The 18,915-nt window shown below is 53.4% G+C and overlaps 8 protein-coding genes across 8 annotated transcripts; 7 read left to right on the top strand and 1 right to left on the bottom strand.

Annotated features, from left to right (window-relative positions):
* Window positions 1-1,106: 1,106 nt before the first annotated feature.
* GPH1 (Non-essential glycogen phosphorylase) lies at window positions 1,107-4,114 on the top strand (the record flags this gene model as incomplete). The annotated part of the gene is made up of 8 exons (XM_049372381.1): window positions 1,107-1,298; window positions 1,361-1,562; window positions 1,612-1,689; window positions 1,740-2,111; window positions 2,159-2,324; window positions 2,371-2,594; window positions 2,645-2,748; window positions 2,795-4,114. The coding sequence occupies 8 exons, from the start codon at window positions 1,107-1,109 to the stop codon at window positions 4,112-4,114; spliced, it is 2,658 nt and encodes an 885-aa protein (XP_049238515.1).
* Window positions 4,115-4,426: 312 nt separating this feature from the next.
* Window positions 4,427-5,576, top strand: J4E87_000727 (uncharacterized protein; the record flags this gene model as incomplete). Its single annotated transcript, XM_049372380.1, has 4 exons — window positions 4,427-4,471; window positions 4,555-4,606; window positions 4,665-5,201; window positions 5,296-5,576. The coding sequence occupies 4 exons, from the start codon at window positions 4,427-4,429 to the stop codon at window positions 5,574-5,576; spliced, it is 915 nt and encodes a 304-aa protein (XP_049238514.1).
* A 418-nt stretch (window positions 5,577-5,994) lies between these two features.
* Window positions 5,995-7,573, bottom strand: J4E87_000726 (uncharacterized protein; the record flags this gene model as incomplete). Its single annotated transcript, XM_049372379.1, has 4 exons — window positions 5,995-6,699; window positions 6,750-7,111; window positions 7,170-7,288; window positions 7,407-7,573. The coding sequence occupies 4 exons, from the start codon at window positions 7,571-7,573 to the stop codon at window positions 5,995-5,997; spliced, it is 1,353 nt and encodes a 450-aa protein (XP_049238513.1).
* A 1,669-nt stretch (window positions 7,574-9,242) lies between these two features.
* J4E87_000725 (uncharacterized protein) lies at window positions 9,243-10,757 on the top strand (the record flags this gene model as incomplete). Its single annotated transcript, XM_049372378.1, has 4 exons — window positions 9,243-9,250; window positions 9,440-10,001; window positions 10,061-10,418; window positions 10,480-10,757. 4 exons carry the CDS (start codon window positions 9,243-9,245, stop codon window positions 10,755-10,757), a joined length of 1,206 nt encoding a protein of 401 aa, XP_049238512.1.
* A 317-nt stretch (window positions 10,758-11,074) lies between these two features.
* On the top strand, window positions 11,075-12,094 carry J4E87_000724 (uncharacterized protein; the record flags this gene model as incomplete). Its single annotated transcript, XM_049372377.1, has 1 exon — window positions 11,075-12,094. The coding sequence occupies one exon, from the start codon at window positions 11,075-11,077 to the stop codon at window positions 12,092-12,094; it is 1,020 nt and encodes a 339-aa protein (XP_049238511.1).
* Window positions 12,095-12,761: 667 nt separating this feature from the next.
* Window positions 12,762-13,186, top strand: J4E87_000723 (uncharacterized protein; the record flags this gene model as incomplete). The annotated part of the gene is made up of 2 exons (XM_049372376.1): window positions 12,762-12,868; window positions 12,904-13,186. The coding sequence occupies 2 exons, from the start codon at window positions 12,762-12,764 to the stop codon at window positions 13,184-13,186; spliced, it is 390 nt and encodes a 129-aa protein (XP_049238510.1).
* Window positions 13,187-13,388: 202 nt separating this feature from the next.
* Window positions 13,389-14,039, top strand: J4E87_000722 (uncharacterized protein; the record flags this gene model as incomplete). The annotated part of the gene is made up of 1 exon (XM_049372375.1): window positions 13,389-14,039. One exon carries the CDS (start codon window positions 13,389-13,391, stop codon window positions 14,037-14,039), a length of 651 nt encoding a protein of 216 aa, XP_049238509.1.
* Window positions 14,040-14,495: 456 nt separating this feature from the next.
* J4E87_000721 (uncharacterized protein) lies at window positions 14,496-17,318 on the top strand (the record flags this gene model as incomplete). Its single annotated transcript, XM_049372374.1, has 1 exon — window positions 14,496-17,318. One exon carries the CDS (start codon window positions 14,496-14,498, stop codon window positions 17,316-17,318), a length of 2,823 nt encoding a protein of 940 aa, XP_049238508.1.
* Between the last annotated feature and the right edge of the window lie 1,597 nt (window positions 17,319-18,915).

Below are 18,915 nucleotides of genomic sequence, written 5' to 3'. Positions count from 1 at the left end.
AGGGTGGAGTTGAGTGGGTTTGGTGGCCTGATGCCAATGGTCTGTGTTTCATGTTTTGAGAACGCTATTTGTGTAATACCAGCTAGGAGGTTGGAGGACTGAGCTTGTTTGATATTCATCCCTACCGACGTGGTATGTAAAGACGGATTTAATCTACATTGGCACTTCGTATCGAGCAGCTCATACACGTGACGCGGATTCGTCGCAATCGCGTGAGATGTTCATAAGATCATGCGAGAAGATTGTGTGCAGATATCACGACATTTTGATGCTTTTGTTTACAGTGATCAGGTCAACGTACGATGGTGGGGCTGCAGCATCAACATAGTCTTCCCTGTTCCGACAAGATCCGCGCCGGCTGCAGCTTGAATGTGCACATTCCCCTCATGTCTATCGATTTCAGAGCTTGAAGTTTGTGCTTGTTGCGCACTTCGTTCGTTGGAGTTGATTAGGTACGCTCTCTAGGCTAGCATGGTGTTGTTGGTGTTGAGGGGTTGAAGACGTCACGTCGTCTGGTTCTGGCCATGCTGAAGATCACGCTTCGACGCGCAACAAACACACTAAAGGCTCAGCATGCACAAGTTTATTGGACAACGCGCCCATCACGACCCCGCTAACTGCTCCGCGACGGCATCGTGGGGTCGGCTACCCCACTTTGTACTGGCTCCGCGAGATGCTGCATACAGCTTGCATGTGGGAGAGCTCAACAGCTTGTTGCTCGCTGTCAGCCTGGCCAGGAGTGCTCCTTCCCCGCGATCCGCTAGCTAGTCGCTCCTGCTCTCCTGATATAATCCTGAGGGCCTTGCTGCGATGTTCAATTGATCTCCGCCCGTCTTACTCCACCCGGACGCCCTGTAAACACGCCATTGCCGTTGCTGCCGCTCCTCTTTCCTGTCTGGCGCGTAGCAAACACCACGTCTGAGGTACTTCTGCGGCGTCTTCATAAGCCTGCAGCTCTTGTCCGTCCTATCACATCGCCCTGACCTTTCTGCGGTTGCGCCTCTTACCTCCAAGCGGCAGCCATACGCCCCTCTACCCCGCCATCTCCTCTCTCTCATCGACACTCTCTAAGCAATTCGCGCTTCTCTGCAATTGACATTATCAAGATGGCCGCAAACCCTTCCCCCCGCGAGCGCAAGCCCTCGACTAGCGCTCCCCTCGGTGACCTCAAGGGTCCCGTTGGGCCTTCATTCACCCGTCCCAAGCACAAGAGGACGGTAACTGGCTTTGGCCCCAGTGAGATCAAGAACGTAGAAGCGAGCATCCCAGAGCCCCAGCGCGAGGCATGGAGAAAGTTTGTATGTCAATTGGATCCTCAATCATAGTACAAGGATGATTCTCAACACTAACACACGCATAGATGCCCAAGCCCTTCTCGACGCCAGACGACTTTACGAAAGACGCTGTTCGCCATATCGAGACTACCCTCGCACGCTCCCTCTTCAACTGCGACGAGTCTGCTGCCTACGCTGGAACTGCCCTCGCCTTCAGGGATCGCTTGGTCTTGGACTGGAACAAGACGCAGCAGAGCCAGACCTTTGCTGACCAGAAGCGTGTATACTGTGAGACTAGTGGGAAACTTGCTGGTAGAACAACCTCTAATAAATTCAGATCTCTCCCTCGAGTTCTTGATGGGCCGCGCTCTGGACAATGCCATGCTCAACGTTGAGCAGAAGGATATCGCTTCCAGTAAGTCCACCTCTTAGGACCTCGCGATTGCTTCTCTAACACACATGCAGAGGGTCTCAGCGATCTCGGCTTCCGCATGGAGGACATTGTATCTCAGGAGCATGATGCTGCCTTAGGAAACGGTGGTCTCGGACGTCTTGCGGCCTGCTTCCTCGACTCGATGGCTTCTCTCAACTACCCAGCCTGGGGCTACGGCTTACGGTACCGATATGGTATCTTTAAGCAGGAGATCGTCGATGGATACCAGGTCGAGGTTCCAGACTACTGGCTGGACTTCAACCCATGGGAGTTCCAGCGCCACGACATTGTCGTTGATATCCAGTTCTACGGCAACGTCAACCGCTGGCAGGACGACGAGGGCAAGCAACAGTGCTCGTGGGAGGGCGGCGAGATTGTCCAGGCTGTTGCTTTTGACGTTCCCGGTAAGCAGTCCTTCCATCACTTCTCACCTTTTCATTGACAAGTAAAGTTCCTGGCTACAAGACTGGCACTTGCAACAACCTCCGCCTTTGGGGCAGCAAGGCAGCCAGCGGCGAGTTTGACTTCCAGAAGTTCAACTCTGGCGAATACGAGAGCTCTGTAGCTGACCAGCAGCGCGCTGAGACCATCTCCGCTGTGCTCTACCCCAACGACAAGTGAGTAGTTCCATGGTTATGAGATATCATGTCTGACTAGCAACAGCCTTGACCGCGGTAAAGAGCTTCGCCTGAAGCAACAGTACTTCTGGTGCGCAGCTTCCCTCTACGACATCGTGCGACGTTTCAAGAAGAGCCAGCGCGCCTGGAAGGAATTCCCCAACCAAGTCGCGATTCAACTCAACGACACTCACCCGACCTTGGCCATTCCCGAGCTTCAGAGGATATTGGTCGATATCGAGGGCTTGGAGTGGGACGAGGCATGGAGCAGTAAGCAGAATCTACCCTCATACCCAAACCTGGATGCTAACAGCATATAGTCGTTCAGAAGACGTTTGGATACACTAACCATACCGTGCTTCCTGAGGCGCTCGAGAAGTGGTCTGTACCGCTCATGCAGCACCTCCTCCCGCGCCACCTTCAGGTATGTTCAATCACCTGATTTCTTGAGACCGTGCTGACTTTCGAAGATCATCTACGAAATCAACCTGCACTTCCTCCAGTTCGTCGAGCGTAACTTCCCGAAAGACCGCGAGATGCTGGGTCGTGTCTCCATCATCGAAGAATCGAACCCAAAGATGGTCCGCATGGCATACCTTGCTTTGATTGGCTCACACAAGGTCAACGGTGTAGCCGAGCTACATTCCGACTTGATCAAGACGACCATCTTCAAGGATTTCGTCAAGATCTACGGACAGGATAAGTTCACCAATGTCACCAACGGCATTACCCCGAGGAGATGGCTCCACCAGGCCAACCCCAAGCTCTCGGCGCTTATTGCGTCAAAGTTGGGCGGTCACGAGTTCCTGAAGGACCTCACCCTGCTGAACAAGCTAGAGGCGTTTGTTGACGACAAGGAGTTCCGCAAGGAGTTCCGCGACATCAAGTACGCCAACAAGGTGCGACTCGCACAATACATCCTGGAGAACAACGGCGTCAAGGTCAACCCGGCAGCGCTGTTCGATGTTCAAGTCAAGCGCATTCACGAGTACAAGCGCCAGCAGCTCAACATCTTCGGTGTGATCCACCGTTACCTCCAGATCAAGGCCATGTCTCCCGAAGATCGCAAGAAGCTAGCTCCTCGCGTGTCCATCTTCGGTGGTAAGGCTGCACCAGGTTACTGGATGGCCAAGACAGTCATCCACCTCGTCAACAAGGTGGGTGATGTTGTCAACAACGACAAAGATGTCGGCGACGCTCTCAAGGTTGTCTACTTGGCCGATTACAACGTTAGTAAGGCAGAGATCATCTGCCCTGCTAGCGACATTAGCGAGCACATTTCTACTGCTGGTACTGAGGCGTCGGGTACCAGTAACATGAAGTTCTGCCTGAACGGCGGTCTCATTATCGGAACCTGCGACGGAGCCAACATCGAGATTACTCGCGAGATTGGCGAACAGAACATCTTCCTCTTCGGTAACCTTGCCGAAGATGTCGAGGACCTCCGTCACAACCACATGTACTCTCAATACCAGCTGGACCCCCAGCTTGCCAACGTTTTCGATGCGATTCACAATGGCATGTTTGGCGATGCGGACCAGTTCTCTGCTCTGATCAACGGCATCGTGGACCATGGTGACTACTACCTCGTCTCTGACGACTTCGCATCGTACATCAAGACACAGGAGCTCATCGATGAGAGCTACAAGAACACTGAGGAGTGGACAACTAAGACCATCACGACGGTTGCGCGCATGGGTTTCTTCTCAAGTGATAGATGTATCGACGAGTATGCGGAGGCTATCTGGAACGTTGAGCCGCTGCAGGTCAAGAGCGAGCCTGCGCCGTAGACAGTGACTGCAGGGATGGTACATATCGGTGGCTTTGTGGTAGATTCTAGATGGTTGCGATGCTAGAGCCTTAGATCCGATGCCTTACATTTACGATGATAATGAGAAACTCGTTGCGACAGGATGACTTAGTGGTCGTGTGAAGATGCATGTGCTCTCTGACATTGTCATGGTGTTGAGCGAGCTGGACCCTGAAACGCCTGCTCCGAATGAACCTAGCGCACGGTCGCGTCGCGCGACGTACGTCAACCGCAATCTGGCCAGCTCTACGCCAGCTCGCGACATATCGACAGCCCTCACTCACAAGCAATCATGGCGAACCGCGGCTACGATGTCGTCGTAGACGTTGATCAAGAGGTACGTACCCCCTGGGATGCGACGCAGAAAAGCGCACATGCCCCCAGCATCCAGCTCAAGACGACAAGCTGACCAAACCCCAGGGCGACCTAGGCCATACCGACCTGCAAGAAGACCTCGAATTCCACAGCTCCAGTAAGCTTCTCCTCTTCATCACATACATTCAAGCATCACCTAACCCTCCACCCCTCAGACTTCGACACCCAACCCACCGGCCGCGGCGCCCCCAAAATCCAACCCGACTCCACGAGCGGCTCCTTCCTCCCCGGCCCCTCCACATCAAGCACCTCCCCCACCTCGCGCAAACACTACCTCTGGTCCCTAAACTTCTACGCCCAAGCCTTCGACGTCGACACCGCCGAAGTCCTGCGCCGCTGCACATCCACCCTGTACCCACGCGCCAATTTCCTCGACGTGCTCGAGGGGAACCCAGACTTGTACGGCCCTGTCTGGATCGCCACAACGGTTATCGTGATATTGTTTTTGACCGGAACGATTAATCAGTATCTTGCGCAGAAGGGCGAGGAGCATTTTGCGTACGACTTCAAGTTGCTGAGTGGAGCGGCGGGGCTGGTGTATGGGTATACGGCGTTTGTGCCTGTGGGGCTGTGGGGTGTGTTGAAATGGTATGGGAGTGAGAGTGCGAATTTGATGGAGTGTGCTTGTTTGTATGGGTATGCGAATTTGGTTTGGATTGCGGTTAGTCTGGTTGCTTGGAGTCCTTGGGGTAGTGAGTTTTTCCCTCTTTCCTTTCCCCATTCCTCTCCTCTCCCTCTCTTGTCTTTGCATGTCACCAGGAGACGTCGTACTAACAAACATCTCAGTTCTCAACTTCACAGTCGTAGCCCTCGGGCTCGCAGCCTCGGCGTTTTTCCTCCTCCGCAACCTTTACCCTGTGCTCAGCACCACCGAAGCGAAGACGAGCAAGATTCTGCTTATTGTCGTGTTTGTGCTGCATGCTGGGTTTGCGATTGCGATCAAGGTGCTGTTCTTTGCGGCGACGAGTCCCGTGGGTCCGAATAAGGGTGATAAGGATGCGGGCAAGGGGGTTGCGGATGGGGGATCAGAGGATAAGGGCGGTATGTTGAGGATGTTGATGGGTTGAGATGCGTTGGGTAGGGGATGAGCAGGTGGAGAGTGGTTGGGATTTGGAATGATAGCGTTTGGTAGGAGAATTATAGTAGGGCCTGAAGGCTACATCGGCTTAACAATGAGCAGACATTTTTTGAGAACGTAGCGAAGAGGTCTACGATGCTTCTCGTATGCGTAATCGCTAGACTCAAAGAAGAACGTTGAGGTATACGAAGCCCCATAACCTTTCCTAACTCCTCTGGAAAAAACGTTGAGGACATACCAGCTCACTCACATGATGCACAACAAGTCTAATTTAGGGAATGAATTCATTATAGCTACGTCCCATCCACCATGTATTACTTCACCCAGAATCTTACTTTGGAGTATACAACCGCCTTATCCTGAAACAAATCATCCTTCAAAACAACCATGTATGCTTCAAAACAAGATTAAGCAGCCTCCTCCTCATCAGTCAGCTGACCTGTCTGCAGTGACCAGGCAAGTTCATGGACGTTGGACAGTGCGTAACTAGCGTCCTGCTTGATACAGTATTTGACGCAGCGGGTGAAGATGCCGCCGTCAACGCCCTGCTCGGGGTGCTTCTTGAGCCCGTTGCCGAGATAGCGGATGTCGTAGTCAAGGACGCCCTCCAATTCGTCGTGCGGGTAGCGGATGAGATCGGTAGCAATCAGATCGTTGGCATTCTCGATGCCCTCGCGGAACTGGTCTGCCCAGTTCTTGCCGTACTTCTCTTTGCCCTTGTTGATAGCGGTGATGCACTTGACGGAACAGGTGTTGCGCAGGTAACCGCCCTCGAGGTTGCGGTGGGTGTTGAGCGTCTCAACCATCTGCGCGGGGCCCCATTTGCGGGAGTAGAGGCGGAGAGCGACGGTAGGACGGCCGAGAGACTGGAAGAAGTACACGATGAGCTCGGTGTCGGTCAGAGGAACTTGGGGTACAACGACGAAGGCTGGCGCCATGTTTCCTCGTGCAACGTGGGCCTTGCGCTTGGCGATTGACGTGTTACCACTGTTGCCGCGCTTGCTAGGGGTTGGAGGGCCGACGCGACCGGGGGTGAGGGGTGAGCTCGGGAGGCCGCCAGAGGTTGGTGTAGAAGGGAACATAGACATCATGCCGCCGGTAAGGTAGCCAGACTGTTCGCTATTAGTACACGATGATGGAAACATGGACATGTAGGACTTACATCTGGCTGACCAGAGGGGAGCGGGGCGATGGTAGGGATCTTGATGCCGGGGATCTTGACTTGGAGATCCTTACGGGCGTGAGTCTTCGTGGCCTTCTTCTTCTGGTTGCTGCCGACAATCTTGGTTTCGAAGGTCTCCTGGTCCTGCAGACCGGTGTTGAGGAATTCGAAGGTCTTGGACGGTGCGGGAACGCTCTTCACCGGGGTGCTTGGAGCCGACAAGGCTGCCAGACCAAGCTGGACGACAGTCTCTCGCAGCTCTGAGACCTCCGACTCGGCCTTGTTCATGCGAGCTGTAAGGCTGTTGACGACTTCACGAATGTTGCCGCTGAGGTCTACATGGCCCTCAACCTCTCCCAATTCTAAGATAATCAGTCAGCCTGGAGGATACATGAGGTGTTTTGGATGGGGGAGACTCACTACTTGGCGGATTGTAGTCGTAGAAAGGGTTCGCCATGTTGGGATCGAACTCCTGCTGCGCCATTGTCGGCTCCAAAGGGGGTTGGTTCATGTGCTCGAATGGCGGAAAGACCGACTCGCTGTGAAGTGGAGAATTAGCATTGTTTTCTTCCACATGCCGTTGCCATGGCAGACCTCCAAACAATGGAGGTGTGATGGGAACATCAAGGTCAACGGTGACCAATGGTGTGAACATACCTAGGGAGCTCGCGACCGACACTGTAATTGCGCGGTGAGCTGCCATGGTAGGCATCGTTGACGCTAGATGCTCTGCTGGTGTAGTCCTGGACTGCGTAGGCGAAGTTGGGCATCGGAACCTGCGGCTCGACCTCGTCCTCGAAGTACGCTGCTAGATTGGATGACATGTTAGCGCTGGGAAATGTTGCTGCAGGCAACATTGAGGTCCGGCTAGACGTCTGGCTGATCGGCATGAAAGTCTGGGGGCTTTCGTGGTGTTCAGCCATGCTGCTGAGTAGCGTGGTCTGGGATGGGATAGTCAAAATTGTAGCCGAGTTTGTTGTTCTCAGGCGCTCGGACACTCACCATATGCCATAACAACAAGAGACTGCAGCGAGGACCGTCGCCTGGTGAACGTCAAACTTGCTGCAATTCCTGATCCAGTCAGTTCACTGACTTGACTTCACCAATCCACCGCGGAGACGGCATACTCACCATGAGGCTCTAGGAGATGTGAAGAGCGCGCGACCACTGCTACAGGCACCAGAGAAGACAACAAAAGCCAGCAACGGTGATCTGGTGAACGTGAAACTCGCTGCGCATCCTGATTTGGTCAGTTCACCGACATGGCTTCACCGTGAAGACGACATACTCACCATCGAACACGAGGAGATATAGGCGATGCGTATCCGCTCTTGCAGCCACCAGAGGAGTTCATTTTCATCGTACTGATAGATGTGAACTGCCCATGCATGGATGTAGTGAAGGGCATGATGATGTTGATGCGGCAAAATGCGTAACGAGTGATGAGATATGATGAGTATGTAGGAAGAGAAGAGATGAAGCTGCAAAGTTCAGAATATATAGAGACAAGAAGGCAGAAGCCACGTCATGCCTCCATGATAAACGCCCACGAGGCTTCAGCTGAAAAACGTGGCAACCAGTACTCAATGGCCTGAAAGCGTCCGCGGTCGGTGTAACAAGCGGTGAGACGGATAGGTAATCCCAATGAAGGTGAGAGAAATTACGAGAGAAGAAGAGGGAAGACATCTTAGACAGCACTACCTATGCGCACAATGACCTGCACGGCAGGATGGTGGACATCACCGACTAGAAAGCGCGTCGCCACCCATTTACTGCGAGACATCTCTTTTTGTGATCTGCCAGCATATGTGCATGTCTTCACCTATGGTACGATGATTGCCAAATCCGAGGAGTCTCGTGCGGCGGGCATTGGACTGCCCAGGTGGGCTCCGGCCTATGATCAACGGGCGCGTTGTACGAGACCAGCCAGAATGCAGTCGCAAACGCTCCAGGTTTGATAGTGAGGGTGTGGAGATACCACGAGCGCGCGTAAAGTAGCTGGTGATGGTCTCTGTCGGGCGGGAGTGATGATGCGAAGAGGTTTGACGTTGGAAGTTCCCGAGGTCGCGTCGCGACATTCGGGGCACTAGTCCAAATCTGGCTGGTGGTCCCTTCCCAGAACAACCTTGGAACTCTCCAGGGCTCCGACCTTGGCGTCTCTACAATACACTCGAGAATTACGCCCTTTGGTACAATGACTGCGCTGATAGTATTGCCTACTCTGTTAGTCGGTGTAACCTCCGTCCAATCGGTCCCTGGCAGCGCGGAAGGCGTTAGCTCCCCAGTACTGCACCTTGAATGTGGTGTGATTGGGCGCTGCAGTCTGGTATCACACATGTCGGGAAAGGGTTAAGTACTGATAGTGCTAATCTCTCATACGCTCACGTTACCTACAGACATTGTTTGTTCACCTTCTGCTCCTCCTACAACATCTGGACATACCTAGGTATCGTTAGCACCATGCGATTTGACCCTGTACGCGAGAGCGACATGATGACTATGTACGACGCTACCACTGCGCCTCCAGACCGTGTTGAACTCTTCATAGGAGATTTTCTAATGGCAAGAGCTGAATGGGGCTTAGTTATGGGATAGTTACCAAGTGAAAGACGCACAAGTGGGTAACGCTCGAGCCGTGCAGTTACTTAGACCGGAGGTCAGACTTCTCTTGACTGATTTACTTGCTACAGGTACGGGCTAAACCGAACACCAAGTATGCGGGCTCTGGCGATCGTCTGTCTCCCGGCGCTCATAACTCTCGTGCAGAGCCTGATTGTGGTTCCTCCGCATCTCCAAGGACCCGATGTCCCTCCCCGTTCCTCCCACGGCCTCGTCGCTCGCGTTGACGATATCGATGTCATATACCACAAAGCCACATGCAAAGGCCAAAAGCTGCTGTCAGCAACAACCTCTCCGCATGATGCAGCAGCCGCCTTTGTCAACCCGATCGATAGCCCCTGGACCAACCCCATCCAACAGGAGCTTGAAACTTGGGGCTACAAAATCGAGAGTGACGATGGCACCCCCCAATTTCGCGCAAGTCATGGGGATGAGTGCGAGTTCGAGCACAGCCACAAGCTCAAGAGCATGTTCGACGACCTCAGGATTGATACGCGTAGTACCTACCAGGGTGGACCAAATCGGTGTTACTTTATTAACCATAAAGACGGTCCGGCAGTACGGCGCGATAATCAGGGAGATCTACCACCCGTCAAGCAGCAGTGGTATAAAGCCAACGACAACTACTATCGTGTAGGTGAAAGATGATGACGGTCCATCCAGGTCTTACTGACGACATCTTCTCTCTGTAGGTCACTGGCGCCGAGTTCACAATCGGCGTAAACGCAGCATCAGGCCTCATTGCAATGACCAATCGTCAGAGCCCCGCGACCAGCGCCCAAGCCCTCTGGGGCCTCGAAAATCCTCCGCCCAACGATGAGCTTCCCGCACTGAAATCGAGCTCGGATATCATGTGGGGACTGTGGAACTTGGCGAGTCCAAACAATGTGGGCGGTATCAAGTACATTCTTAGTACGCCCATCATAAACGACGAGACGGTCGCGATAATCAAGAAGATCTTACAAGACAATTGCCTCGACTTGGATGAGATAATGATCTGGTCGGGCTGCGAGTTTGGGTCAGATGATCCGGAATATCTCGCTTTGCTCGGTAAGTTGTATCTCGGTTCGACGTTCTGGGATTGGATTATTGACTTCGACTGCGAATCTAGGATCACCGAATGGACAAGCCGTTGGGTACTTCCTGGCGCAACACAAAGCCCAACTCGGCGGAAAATATGTGTCAAAGATCAATATCTTCAAGGGAGATGATCCACACATGGTTGCCGTCTGCCTCCTTTTCACGATCGATGACAGGGCTGGAGCTGCGAGGGCCGCTATCGGGGGTGTGTCGAACGGCAAGGGTCGCGTCGACGAGGCGGTAGTCGTGAAGCGATTCGGCTATGAGAAGAATATTGTGAGACGGCATGTTGTGTGGGCGAAGTTATAAATGGCTTGACACGCGTCAAGATGGCGTGTTTCGATGTACAGCTACGGCTTAGATCGTAAGATCTGGCTTCAAGGGCTCATATAGACCTAGACAGGGGTGTAGACTCGTTGGTTAAACGAATTTGTATATTTAATAGAGGAGTTTACAAATATCGTCACAAAAAGGTGACTTCCCGGACGGATGTCAGTGATGGTGTTGGTGGACAAGAAGCGTGGACGCGGATCGCAACCTCGGCAATCGCGCCGCTTATCGATAAGGCACGATTGCGAAGTTCAGGGTCGACATCGTCATCTCTCCATCAACTTATCATCCTCACAATGTCTGCAAGCGTCCTCATCGTTGGTGCCGGCGCCATTGGAGCCTTCTATGCCTCTCGTCTTGCCCTTGTCCCCGGTACCTCCGTCTCGGTCATCTGCCGCTCCAACTACAAAGCCGTGAAAGCGAACGGCTTCCAAGTTACCTCACCGCAATACGGCGATTACACCTTCGTACCGGCCAACACCTTCGCGAACCCAGATGAAGCAAGAGCGAGCGGCATACAATGGGACTTCATTGTAGTCAGCACCAAAGCGTTACCCGACGTGAGCGATGACTCGACGATACTTGAGGGGTTAGTCGGCGATAAGACGGCCATTGTGCTGATACAGAATGGATTGGGTGTAGAAGATCCGTACGCGAAGCGATTCCCACAGGCTGCGATATGTTCGGCGGTCACGATAGCAACCTGCGCGCAACCCGACCACGGCCAGATCAAGCACAACAGATGGACGCGGATAAACAGCGGACCGTACCTGCCCCATCTAGATACTGGGAGCCGAAAAGATAGCGACGTACGCGTCGTCTTGATGAATGACGCGTTCATCGAGATGCTGAGGCAAGGAGGCATCAAAGACGCCGAAGCCTACAGCCATGCCAAACTGCAACTCGTCCGCTGGCACAAGATCGCCATCAACGCCTCCATGAACCCAACCTCGGTCCTCACCCTTTGCCTCCCGAACAACGTTATGTCTCTCGACCCAGAACTGCAACGCCATCTCAAAGGCGTCATGACCGAGATCCTCGAAACCGCACCCAAGATCCTCGGCGAGCCCATGCCCAAGGAGTTTGCGACTCCCGATCAGATCATTCGGTCTACACAAAAGAATACAAGCGGTAGTAAACCGAGCATGGCTATCGACTGGGAAGCGGGCAAGAAGATGGAGATTGAGGTCATTCTTGGCAATCCGTTGAGGATTGCGCGGGACAGGGGCCATGAGATGCCGCGCCTGCAGAGTTTGTATGCGATGGTCAGGATGGCGCAAGAGGTCAGAGACCAGAAGAAGGACAACAAATTGTGAGAAGCGGGGTTGTTCCCGTTGATTGATCTCTTAATTGCTCCCTTTGTGTGTGGTCTGCCTCATCTGGGTAAAACGAGCTCCATCCCAAACTGCAAACTTCATGTCGACAGGGCCGCAGGCAACCATTTCATTCGGCCGTACTGATATATACTTCCTCCTGCCATGACACTCATAAGTTTGCAAGAAAGATGATATATGGCAGTAGATTGCTCGAGACTCTGCTCACAACCCTGGTGCAAATGTTTCAAAGAGATCCGTGTCGTCATAAGAGGTGGTTGGGAAGTGAAGGTGAACGCAACGACTTCGAGATCTGCCACCATCACCAGAAGTAGGACTCAGTTTTCCAACCGACCCATTTTGACTATCCCCTCTTGTTGAGCGATATTATTGCATTTGAAGAAGCCGATAGTGGTGCGGGAGGAGGGCAGCTCAACCTTGGAACGTTGCGACCCTATTGAGCGACGCAGAACCGTGGTATCACAATAGCAAAGTACATAAGGTGAAGGCGCCCCTCGCCAACCTCTTTTTTTGCGAGCCGAAGACAATAGCTTGAGTCAGCTGCCTCTCGCCCCGGTCTCTCCTTCGTATCCTCCACGGCTTTTCTTTCTCAATCACCGATTACAACTTCCCTATCTACATATCGTCGATCATTATTGCCGCAGACAAGATGAGCAGGCTCTCTGATCAGCAGTTGCAAGCACAGTGGCTCAGCAAGGCGAGCCCTGACCAGCGACAACAGTGGTTCAATAAGGCGCCACCAGACCAACAGCAATGGTTCCGCCAAATACAGCGTGCTAGACAGCAACAAGGACAACAGCAGCAAGTACCGCGCGAGAGCAATCAACACCGAGAGAATGCGGCCCGGAGCCCTTCTATCAACAGCCTGAACGGAGCAAGGTCGTCTACCTCAAGCCCACTGGCTGCACCCTCAACGATGGCCACCTCAGTGACTACCGCTTCGCCTCTGAGTACGACAGCAGTGCGAGAATCCACGAATGCATCCTCACCTACGCGAAACGAAGATACAGCGACGCTGGGCGCCGTCTCACCTATTTCTATTGTGCCACGCTCGATGCAAGCACCGAACGCTAGCGGAATTCGACATCATCAACAGAACAACGCTTTTCTCGCTTCTAGGCAGACTCAGCCGCGCATGCTACCCACGGACGACGTCGCTCGCTACCAGAAATCCCCACCCAGACAGAGCCCTTCTCATGTACAAATGAAGCTGCCACCCTCCCCGACACGGCCAGGGTCATCGCCATCCGCGCACGCTGCAGCATATCCCGCCAGCATGAGCCAGAAACGTCAGGCTACAGAAGCCCCGGAAGGCGACATACATGCAGGCAAGAGACAAAACACAACGCAAAATGCGATGTCACCTCCCGCCGTGCCGTTCGCTCCCATCGGCCACAACAACGATCCTCTCAACCCAGGGCCATACAATCGTATGAGACCGGTTGCATCACCCAATGGGATTGCGGCACCTGTCAACCGGATGACCCCCGACGACATCGCCCGAGACCGTCGCCTCCAGCAGGCCAAGCTCGCAGAGCAGCGCGTTCGGGTGCAACAAGCTCACGACGCCGAGAAAGCCCGCGAGCGAGAGATCTATATTGCCGCCACTGCCGCAGCTCTCAAGCGCGAGCAAGATGACGCGCGAAGGGAGTTTCTGCGCAAAGATCCCAGCGCAAACTACCGTCACATCCTCGAAGTATACGCATTGTCACCGCTAGACCCCAAGAAAGACGAGTACCCGAACCGGTACCTAACTGGCTTACTCGCGAATCGCGTCATGCCCATGGACCTCGATTGCGATCTTGCGCTTGCGATCGTGTATGCAAAGGATCATTGGGATTACTTCGGTCAGTGGCCCAAGGATATCGAGCGCTTTGCGGGCTATGAGAGGGAGAGGAGGGATAAGGCGGCAAAGGATCGGGCTTAGGGGACCGAGAGGGCGCCGCGTGAGTGCTCTGGACCTGATCGTGCGAGCTCAGAGGCTTTGGAGGTCTTGGAAAAACGCTTGCGTCCGATGCTTCTGGAGTTTTTGAAGTATACGGTGTAGCGTGAAGTGATGGAAGTAGCTTGGAGAGGGATATGTAGCCGTCAGGGTGCACTCAACTTCGGGATTATTCAGTTCACGAATATCAGGCCTAGGCCCATAGTACGAGCTCCTCGTGACTGCAATTTACCATAAACAGAGTGAATACTGGAGATAACTGGGTCTAGTCTCTCCAGATCACGGGGTCTGACGTTATTCTCCCATATCACCTCGGGGCCACTTCTCGTTCCAATAGTTCACACACCCACCGTCTGCACTTCAAATCGAGAACCATCGTGTTCAGGTACCCGCAGACTCCCATATTACCATCCTCACGACGACATCCCAACGACAGCCGCGATGGCCGACCAGCTCACCCAGATACCCGCCTTGGTTACACCTACACTTCAGCGTCACAACAAGAGACGCCGCTCTACATCGATTGCGCCAGAGCAAGCTGTTTTCCTTCCTGGCGCCGGCCCATCGAACGATGAAAACGATCCGACAACCACTCCACACGGACAGCGCCACCCCGACGACACCACTATACATAAGCGCACAAGGAAAGCCCATGGGTCCAAGCGCCGACGTATTGCTGGCGACTTCAATCCCGTCCACGGCCCTGGTTCCCCCCGTTCATCCGACTTGAAAGAGGTGCGATCACAGATTGCGCCGACTGCAAACCCATCAAGCATTGATCCCGTCTCAGGCGGAGATCATCCCAACAAAGACGTCACCGCCCTCCCCGTCGACTATATACCATCTCAATCCAAGCCCATGACCAATACCATAAAGCAGACATCAGGTCGAGACAGTAAGAAGAAGATCAAAGTCTGGGAAGACGAGCCGCAGCCGTCTAAGCCCAAAGACCCAACACCCGCCGCGGCAAAGTTGCTGCAAGATATTACTAATACCGGAGCTCAACGCAGATGTCGCCGCGTAGAGGGGTATACGCCGCAATTCCGCGCGCAAGAGGCTGATTACTATTATCATCCCAATCTCAAGGACTTCCACTTTCCACAGGACGTCGTCGCATCCACTGAGAAGGCTGTCGAAGAAGCGGCTCAGAGTGAGCTTGACGCACCCATTGCCGGAGCGACACAGAGTATCAAGGATGCTCAGCCAGAGGTTACAAAGTCATTGAAGCGGAAAGCCGATGGCGATCTTCGAGAGCCTAGTGCAAAGAAGCTGAGGAAACTTAATGGCCAACAGCCTTTGCCTTGGATAGTCCATGGCAAGATCCGACATGATCCAGTCCAAGACTTTGAGTCTGAGTACTTTGCTATATCGACACCGTCGCTACCCTCAGAGCCTGCGGAAGATGTGGTCAACACTGCAGAACCGGATCAATCCCAGCAAGAGATACATGCAGCGCTCGAGGCAGTTGAAGCTCAACAGTTGCCAACACCCATCTCCGAGCCCGTATCCAACGAGGTGTTGTCGCCTCCTATATACTACAAGCTGAAACCATCCAACATAGTCCATGTACAGGGAAGCGATGAGCCAGCCCTGGACAGAGTAGAATCAGGATCTCTAGATTTGGATGCTATCTTGATGGGAATGACACAAAATGATGCATTCCCCACCGTCGAGAAAGGTGCTCTTAAAGGATTCGGTACCTACAAACCACCGACACCACAAGAAGATGACATCCCCGCCTGCAACAAAGCTGCATTCGCTGGCTTTGGTACCTACAAATCACCGCCACCACAAGACGATGAATTCCCTGCCGTCAAAGAAGACATTTTTACAGGCTTCGGTACCTACAAACCACCGCCACCACAAGATGATGAATTGCCCGCCGGCAAGAAACCTGTATTCGATGGATCTGGTACCCACCAACCACCACCACAAACCGTTGCTGCTGCACCTCAGCCCGCTCCAAAGATTGTGACCACAGTTCCCTCTCTGATAGACATGAACAAACAGGCCATCATCAAACCGGGCGTAGCCTACAGCGAAGGCTACGACCCAGGAAATCCGCAGAACTTCAAGCACTACCTCGCTCAGTTCACCGATCGACCTGCGGTTCCGCGACCACGAGAGCGCGAGTATCGCCCAATGCCAGAGATATTGGAAGTCGAGACTCTAAACCAGCGGTTAGACTGGGTAGTCCCGAATGGGGCAGAAGCTCCCCAACTTTTCCGCGATATGCCAGCACCACCACCTCACATCGACTCAGAGTTAGCTCGTTGTGTTCGCTTCGCCCAGTCCGACGCGCAAAGACGCGTCAACTGGCGAGCTCATCCCACCCATGTCGCCGAAATCATCCAGCGCACCAACTTCTACGGAATGGAGTTGCTGGTCAGTCGGAGCGAGATGCGCATCTCCTCACCTCCAACGGCAGACGAGTTCGAGCTAGCCATGGCGACTCGGCTTGCGCATGTATCCTTCGGCATGGACACGAAGGACTACATTGCGGCCGATGTGCCGGCTATCATAGAGTACTTCAGCGAGAATCTTCCATCGGCGATAAGCGTCTTTCCAACAGAAGAGGAAGACTGCTTCCGCGCCTTCACGGACTATTATCGCGTGATGTTCGAAGAGAACTATCCATCACTGAAGGCTGTCGGCTTGCCAGAATGGCAGGCTTTACTGGATGCGGAGGAGGGCAAGCCCTCTCTCAAAGCACAAACTCTTCGAGGTATTGTCCAGTCCATCAAAGGACTGGATTCACACTGCACTGGCGATACAGGCAGGACAGATATCTTGAAAGATCAGCTGTTTCACGAAAAGCCTGACACGGGAAGCGAGCATCTGAAAAATGCTCGTCTGGAACTTAGCCAGACCCTAGGCCTGAGTAGGGACAGCTTCGACGGAGACCTACAGTGGCCCGATCAGCTGACCAACGCCGCTCTTCCGAACGTGACTCAGAGCGAAGAAGTGCAGCATTACGATGCAAACTCAGCTTCTTACTGGAACAAAGCGGAAGTCACAGGAGGATATGTCCATTCTTTTGTACCCGAAGTAGATGCAAGGGTTGAAGATGTGCACGACGATTACTATGACCCAGAGGGCTGGTTTCGCCCCGATCCGAATGCGCTGATGCCATGGGATTCTGGGCTGGATGCCATACCACAAGGCTTCAGCGCTGCTCCATTAGACTATGGTGCTATAGGGGAATACTTCAATCCGTCGGCATTCGGCGCGTTCAACGACGCTGAGCCGGAAACATTGTTGTAAGGATCTCGGGCCTAGATATGTCCAATCGAGGATTAACAGATGTATTAACGGTCTTTGTGCCGTATTTGGTTGGTGTGGTAGTGGTTGTGACTCTTGTTCGATGAGGGCTTCTCGCCTTCAAACACGGACATTGTGAGTGGCTCGCGGTCGCTAGCGCCGAGGGAGGATTGAAGCAGGCACCAAGGTTAGCTACAACGTGTGTTGTATTTCACAAGGATACTATTGGATGTGTACGTTAGCAGAAGAATACATTGTTCCAAAATTTTTATCACTTATTAAACTTCAGTGATGTGTGTGCAGCAGCTTACGATACAGATTATAGCTACCTGGATTGCAGGTGCCAGCGCAAGCATAATCGAAACAGGGGCGATGAAAGCGCCTGCAGGAGAAGTGCTGGCTGAGGAAAGCTTGAAGGCCGCTTCCATCAAATCCTGTGCCTTGCGACGGACGGCATTGGCCCTTCTTGTTGGTGTAGTGTCGGCCATGGTGCAACAACACTCGTACCATGGATGGAGATCAGCCTCAGCGACTTCCACAGACTCATCGAACGAAGACAAACCAGAGTTCCAGCGGAAGCTAATACTAGCACAACAAAAAATCATTTATCTTCATGTCGATTATCGGACAGTACGCCATTCTCCTTCCTTACCACCTACCTTCCTTCCAAGCGCGCATTGAAGCCACCTTACCATGACTCCACCACGTACAGCGACAGCACTACATATCGAAACCGGTACCAAGCCGGCCCCGGCAAAGAACCCACGTGGTCGACCACGCAAAGATGGGTTGCCGGCAGGATCAGTACCCAAAAAGCCCAAAACGTCAGGGCGAGCGCGTGCAGATACTCCGACGGAAATCCAAGGACAGCCTGAGAAACGAGGCCCCGGTCGTCCACCCAAGAACAACAAATCGCAGGGCGCCAAAATTCCATCAGCAACGTCGTCATCGTCTAATCCCTATCCACCAATGAACCCCATTCCAAGCCGTGGCCCACAGGAGGGCAGTCTCATCGTCTCTGCGACTGAAGAGACCTCCAATATACAGATCACGGTTACAACCCCGAGTGACGTGACTGTGCGCTGCAGTGAGGGAACGGACATAAGTGAACAAAGGATTCAAGATACTCTGAGGTTCCGGGAAGAGGCCGAAGAAAACCAGAGGCTTGGTTTGGAGGTCAGCCAATGGAAAAGGCAGAGGGAAGATGACGCATTGGAATTCGAATTTGGCCTGTTCGGATACAATCATGGACAGGACTTGGAGCCAAGTCGGAAGCGCGTAGCATTCGCGGACGAAGAGGACGAAGAGGACGAAGAAGCCGAACAAGAAATCGGAACAGAAGAGTCGAAAAGAAGAGCGGAACGTCGACGTCAGAAGAGAGAATGTCGAGATTATGGCTGCTATGAAGGGGATTGCAGAATCGGCCATGCAGTCAGAGCGAATGTCGCGCGTTACATGGTGAATCTTGACGAGCGCACGGAGGCGTTGCGGACCGTGGTGGTAAAGACGGATGATGAGGTGATGGAAGAAGGGACAAGGCCTATGGTGTACGACTACCCCTGGTTGATTGCACGATGATAGCAGTAACGGAGGAGGAGCT

Source organism: Alternaria ethzedia, assembly GCF_023757985.1.
Source record: "Alternaria ethzedia strain BMP 0044 chromosome Unknown scaffold_1, whole genome shotgun sequence".
NCBI classification, from domain to species: Eukaryota; Fungi; Ascomycota; class Dothideomycetes; order Pleosporales; family Pleosporaceae; genus Alternaria; species Alternaria ethzedia.
This window is presented reverse-complemented; position numbering and strand designations above follow the sequence as displayed.